The sequence below is a fragment of the Leptonychotes weddellii genome, chromosome 4 (assembly GCF_054177405.1).
Source record: "Leptonychotes weddellii isolate Sample4059 chromosome 4, ASM5417740v2, whole genome shotgun sequence".
Classification (NCBI taxonomy): Eukaryota; Metazoa; Chordata; class Mammalia; order Carnivora; family Phocidae; genus Leptonychotes; species Leptonychotes weddellii.
In genome coordinates, this window is record NC_138372.1 from 83,743,061 (window position 1) to 83,748,988 (window position 5,928).

The 5,928-nt window shown below is 36.8% G+C and overlaps 1 protein-coding gene across 1 annotated transcript in view; it reads right to left on the reverse strand.

Moving 5' to 3' along the window:
* Nucleotides 1–5,928, reverse strand: part of AKNAD1 (AKNA domain containing 1) — a 55,936-nt gene that overhangs the window by 17,225 nt on the left and 32,783 nt on the right. The window contains exon 7 of the mRNA XM_006742049.3: nt 2,112–2,268. Within this exon, the coding sequence (XP_006742112.1) occupies nt 2,112–2,268 (157 nt within the window). The remainder of the gene's footprint in view (nt 1–2,111; nt 2,269–5,928) is intronic.

Here is a 5,928-nt window from a genome sequence, read left to right on the forward strand (position 1 = left end):
TCTTCTTTATCCATTCATCTGTTGAAGGGCATCTTGGCTCTTTCCACAGTTTGGCTATGTGGACATTGCTGCTATGAACGTTGGGGTGCATATGGCCCTTCTTTTCACTACATCTGTGTCTTTGGGGTAAATACCCAGTAGTGCAATTGCTGGGTCATAGGGTAGCTCTGTTTCCCCAACTCTCCACCTATCTTCCTCCTTCTTACCCCTCCCTCCAACTCAGTTCAAATCTTACCTTCCCTGACCAAGTCTCCCGAGTGACTTGGCCCTCCCACAGTGAGTGACTTTTGGTCACATGCCATTACTGAATAATCACAAAAGCTAACACCCAGCTAGTGTGCTTAACTATGAGCCAGGCCCCATTTCAAGCACTTTACCCGTATTAACTCACTTAACACCATAACAACATCATAACAGTTTCTAACAAGCTGCCAGGTGATGTTAGTGCTCTTGGTCTGGGGACCACACTTGAGATTATTTCATTACAAATTAATTGCAAGTGCTGGGATTAAAAATCCACAGGTCTAAAATGATAATGACAAAATTATAATGAGAAGTAAACAATAATAATTCTGTGGGCTCGGGGCTTTACAGTTTGCAAAGATTTTTCACAGTAGAGGAGTTGGAAGCTTAGGTAGGTATTATTATCTTTATTTTACAAAGGAAACTGAGGCACAGAGAGGTTACATAACTTGCCCAAGGTCACAAAGCTGATGAGTGACAGAGCCAGTGCTCAGACCCAGGCAGTTCGGCTCCAGAGTCACAGGAATGTATTATGCTAAGTGCATTGCACTTATTTATTTGTCCATTGTATGGATCCCTTAGAGATATGTAAGCATCTTGAGGGTGGGTGACTTGTCTGCTTTGTTGATGTTATACCCCAATACCTAGAAAAGTGCCTAGCATTTGGCAATAAATATTTGTTGAATGAATGAATGATCCTAGCAGTAGATTGTCTTTTCAGGGCCACTCATCACAAAATTCTAGAGTTCTTATTATTTCAGAATAGTTGCGGGTAAACTTGGGACCCAGTAAAGAAAAGCAAACCCAGATCTGAGAGAGCTGCTGGGCGGAAGGCTAGGCTCACTCTCTGGGCTCCCTCACACCACCAGGAAGCTAATTCTGGTTCACAGCTTGGGAAGCATTGAGACTGTTAAATTCACAAGGGCTCAGAGGTTACTACACTGAACATTCATGCTATATCAGGAGCTCAGTCAGATGTCTGTGATACAAAGATAGGTACAAAGGTACAGGGACAAGTGAGACACAGTACTGAGGGGACACAGAGGTCTGAGCAAAGAATTCTGCCTGAGGTGGGGGACTGTGTGTCAAAGTTATATAAATGGCCTAACTCGGAAGCTGGGCCATGAATGAAATTTTGCTGGAAAGGTTAAGTGTTTTGAAGGAGCAAACACACTTTTTTGGCAGGGCTAGCATTTATATAACTTTCAACATCTTGTTCTTAACTGTGACAAAAACCTATTCAGATTTTGAGTGTCAGCCACAGGCTGTGACTTCAAGTGCTGTCTGAAACAAAAGAGTCACGTTAAGGCAATTATCCAGATGATTCAGTTTCTCAGAATTTTAATTTAGTCTGAAATGTTCTGATAGTTGAAACTACAAAAACAAAAAGTGTAGAAAGACAGTGGTGATTGAATTCCTAATCTTGCATATGTAGACAATCCAAAAGAATTTAACTTGAGAGAAGGAAAATGCAGAAGTGGACCCATGGGAAATAGTTCTTCCCACTGAGTGTGTTATTCTTTATGTAGAAGAGGGAATACAAAACTATTAAGAGAAATTATTTCTTCCAGGCACAATCCACAAAAATGTTGCTCCTCATCCAGAAGAAATAGCTTTTCAGTGGTTCATCACTTTAAACTGCATTGTTACATCTTAAACTAATAAGATCTTTCAAAAACCAACACTTAAAATAGCTTCTAATTTTTAAAAGCTGGTTCCATTTTAAATAATATGATTCATGGGACTTTGGAAAATTAAATTTTCATGAAATATTAAAATAGAATTCATGATTTCATGCATTAGGATTCTATAAATGCATAAAAAACATTTTTCCTGGCATGAAATTAGGCTGTAGGTTGCCGTATTACCTCATTTGAGGGTGGAGAGGATGTGGATGCCAAGTCATCCGAGATGATTGGAGAACTCACAGGAAGAGAAACGGCTGAAGTACATTTGCCCTTATTAATTTTCTCTTTAACATCCTCAAGTAGCATCTCCAACTTGAAGATTTCTCCTTCCACTTCTCTAATAGACATAAACAGGCATCTTACTGGATATGCAGTCAACAGTCTAATTAGTAACAACAGTTCATGAATATAGCATTGATCTATATTATTAATGTGGTTTGCCTTCAGACAGGAAGGATAATGGACACCCGCCCTGACATGCATCCTGTTTATAGTCTCACTCCAAAGGCCTGGGCTCTAATCCTCATTTTGTTATTCATTAGCTGTGCATCCTTGGGAAAATCACCTCATCTTACTGTACCTCCCGTGTCTCAACTATAACATGGGGATAACAATACTCTGCTCATCTGGATCTAATTATTTTGAGGTCCCTTACAGTTCTAAGAGCTGTGATTCTATGGAAATAATGATTTATATCAATTGAAAAGAGGAAGGACATGAAATATCTGGGGAATCATTTGATTAACAAGCTTGATCTATAGGCATATGTACATATATGTATACATGTTTAAACAAGTGTATATGTGTAAGTGTATACATAAATATAAATATTTTACCCAAAAAGAACCCAATTTCCTCAAAGCCATTACATTTACAAAAATTTACCTCATATTAATCCACAAAGAAAAATCTCACCAAATTCCAAAACATTAAAAATTGTGCCACTGCTTTCTCACTAAGATCAGGAAAAAGGCAAGGATGTCCCTCTCACCACTCCTTTTCAACATTGTGCTGGAAATCCTACCTAATGTAATAAGACAAGAAAAGAAAATATAAGGTATACAGATTGGAAAGGAAGAAATAAAAGTGTCTTTTTTCACATATGAAAATCCAAAAGAATTAACAGAAAAACTAGAACAAATAAGCAATTATAATGAGGTTGCAGGATACAAGGTTAATATTACAAAAGTGAATCACTTAGCTATATACCATCAACAAGTGAAATTTGAAATTAAAGACAAAACCATTTACATTAAGATCAAAAAAATGAAATATTTAGGTATAGATTTAACAAAATATGTACAAGATCTATATAAGGAAAACTATAAAACTCTGATGAATGAAATCGAAGAACTAAATAAATGCAGAGATATTCCATGTTTGTGGATAAGAAGACTCAATATTGTCAAGATGTCAGTTCTTCCCAATCCGATCTATAGATTAAAGGCAACCCCTGTCAAAATTCCAGCTAGTTCTTTTGTGGATACTGACAAAATGATTCTGAAGTTTATATGAAGAGACAAAAGACTCAGAATAGCCAACACAATATTGAAGGACAAGAACAAAGTTGAAAGACTGACACTACCCAACTTTGAGACCTACTATAAAGGTACAGTAATCAAGGCAGTGTGTGGTATTGGTGAAAGACTATACAAATAGATCAGTGGAACAGAATAGAGAACCCAGAAATAGACCCACATAATTATAGTCACTCGATCTTTGACAAAAGAGCAAAGGCAATACAATGGAGCAAAGATAGTCTTTTCAACAAATGATGCTAGAACAACTGAATATCCACATGCAAAAAAATGAATCTAGACACATACCTTATACCCTTCATAAAAATTAACTCAAAATGGATCATAGACCTAATGTAAAATGCAAAAGTGTAAAACTCCTAGAAGGTAACATAGTAGAATACCTAGATAATCTTGGATATGGTGATGACTTTTGAGATACAAAACCAAAGACACCATCCATGAAAGAAATAATTGATGAGCTAGATTTCATTAAAATTAAAACTTCTAGGGGTAGGGGCGCCTGGGTGGCTCAGCTGTTAAGCGTCTGCCTTCGGCTCAGGTCATGATCCCAGCCTCCTGGGATCAAGCCCCGCATCGGGCTCCCTGCTCGGCGGGAAGCCTGCTTCTCCCTCTCCCACTCTCCCTGCTTGTGTTCCTGCTCTCGCTATCTCTCTCTCTCTGTCAAATAAATAAATAAAATCTTTAAAAAAAACAAAAAAAACCAAAACTTCCATTCTGCCAAGAAAATGAGAAGACAAGACACAGACCAAGAGAAAATATTGGCAAAGGGCTGATAAAGGATCGTTATCCAAAATATACAAAGAACCCTTAAAATGCAACAGTAAGAAAACAACCCAATTTTAAAATGTGCTACAGACTTTAATAGACACCTCACCAAAGAAAATATACAGATGGGAAATAAGCTTATGAAAAGATGCTCCGCAACATATGTCATAAGGGAAATGCAAATTTAAACAACAATGAGATACCACTATACATTAGTGGAATCGCCAAAATCGGGAATGCTAACAGCCAAATACTGGCAATGATGTGGAGCAATAGGAACTCTCAATCATTGCTGGTGGGAATACAAAATGGTACAGCCACTTTGGAAGACAGTTTGACAGTTTCTTTCAAAACTAAACATATTTTTACCATACGATCCAGCAATCAGACTCCTTGGTATTTGCCCAAAGGAGCTGAAAATTTATGTTGACCCGAAAAAACTTGCACACAGATGTTTATAGCATCTATAGTCATACTTTTCAAAACTTGGTAGCAACCGAGATGTCCTTCAGTAGGTGAATGGCTAAATAAACTGTGGCACATCTAGACAATGGAATATTACTCATCACTAAAAAATGAGTTTTCAAGTCATGAAAAGACATGTAGGAACCTTAAATACATATTACTAAGTAGAAGAAGCTCAATCTGAAAAGTCTACATATTGCATGATTCTAACTATGTGACATTCTGGAAAAGGCAGAACTATAGGAACAGTAAAAAGATCAGCAATTGCCAGAGGCTGGGGTGGGGGGAAAGATGAATTGGTGGAGTACAAAGGATTTTCAGGACAGTGAAAATTCTCTGTATGATGCCATAAAGATGGGTACAAGTCACTATACATTTGTCCAAACTATAGAATGTACAGCACCAACAGTAAACCCCAATGCAAACTCTGGGCTTTGGACAATTATGATTTATCTGTGTAGGTTCATCAGTTGTAACAAATGTACCACTCTGGTGGGGGATGTTGATAATGGGAGAGGCTGTGCATGTGTGCAGGCAGAAGTATATGGGAAATCTCTGTATCTTCCTCTCAATTTTCCTGTGAAGCTAAAGATACTCTTAAGAAGTCTTAAAATTATACCACCCACATTCTTTGATCACTGGAAATTAATAACAAAAATACAGCAACAACAAAAAACTAATTGGGAATTTTAACATTCATCCTTATAACTCTTGGGTTACTAGGAAATAAAAATAGAGAATAGGGATACTCTACAACTGAATAATAAATGAGAAAACAACATGTAAAACCAATGTAATGTAGCTAGTACAGTACTCTGAGGAAAATTTATAGCTTAAAAGGCATTTACTAGAGGGAAAAGTTCAAAATCAATAAGCTAAATATTCAAAACAGGAAGATAGAAAAAGAACCACAAGATAAACCCCCCAAAAGGAGAAATAAATGGAACTGTAAAGAATTTGATCAATAAAACATTTTCTTTGAAAATATCTATAAAATAAACCAGTGGAAAGTCTGACTGAAAAGCATTAAGAACGAGAAAGGGAAGATAACAGAAGAAAAATTTTTAATCAAATGGGACTGAACAACTTTATACCAACACAGTTTATAATCTAGATGAAATGAACAAGTCTCTAGGAAAACATAAATTATTAAAATCTACTCAAAAAGAGGTAGAAAATCTGAATAACCAGAGAAAAATAGAAAAGATTATCGAAAATCTACCCCC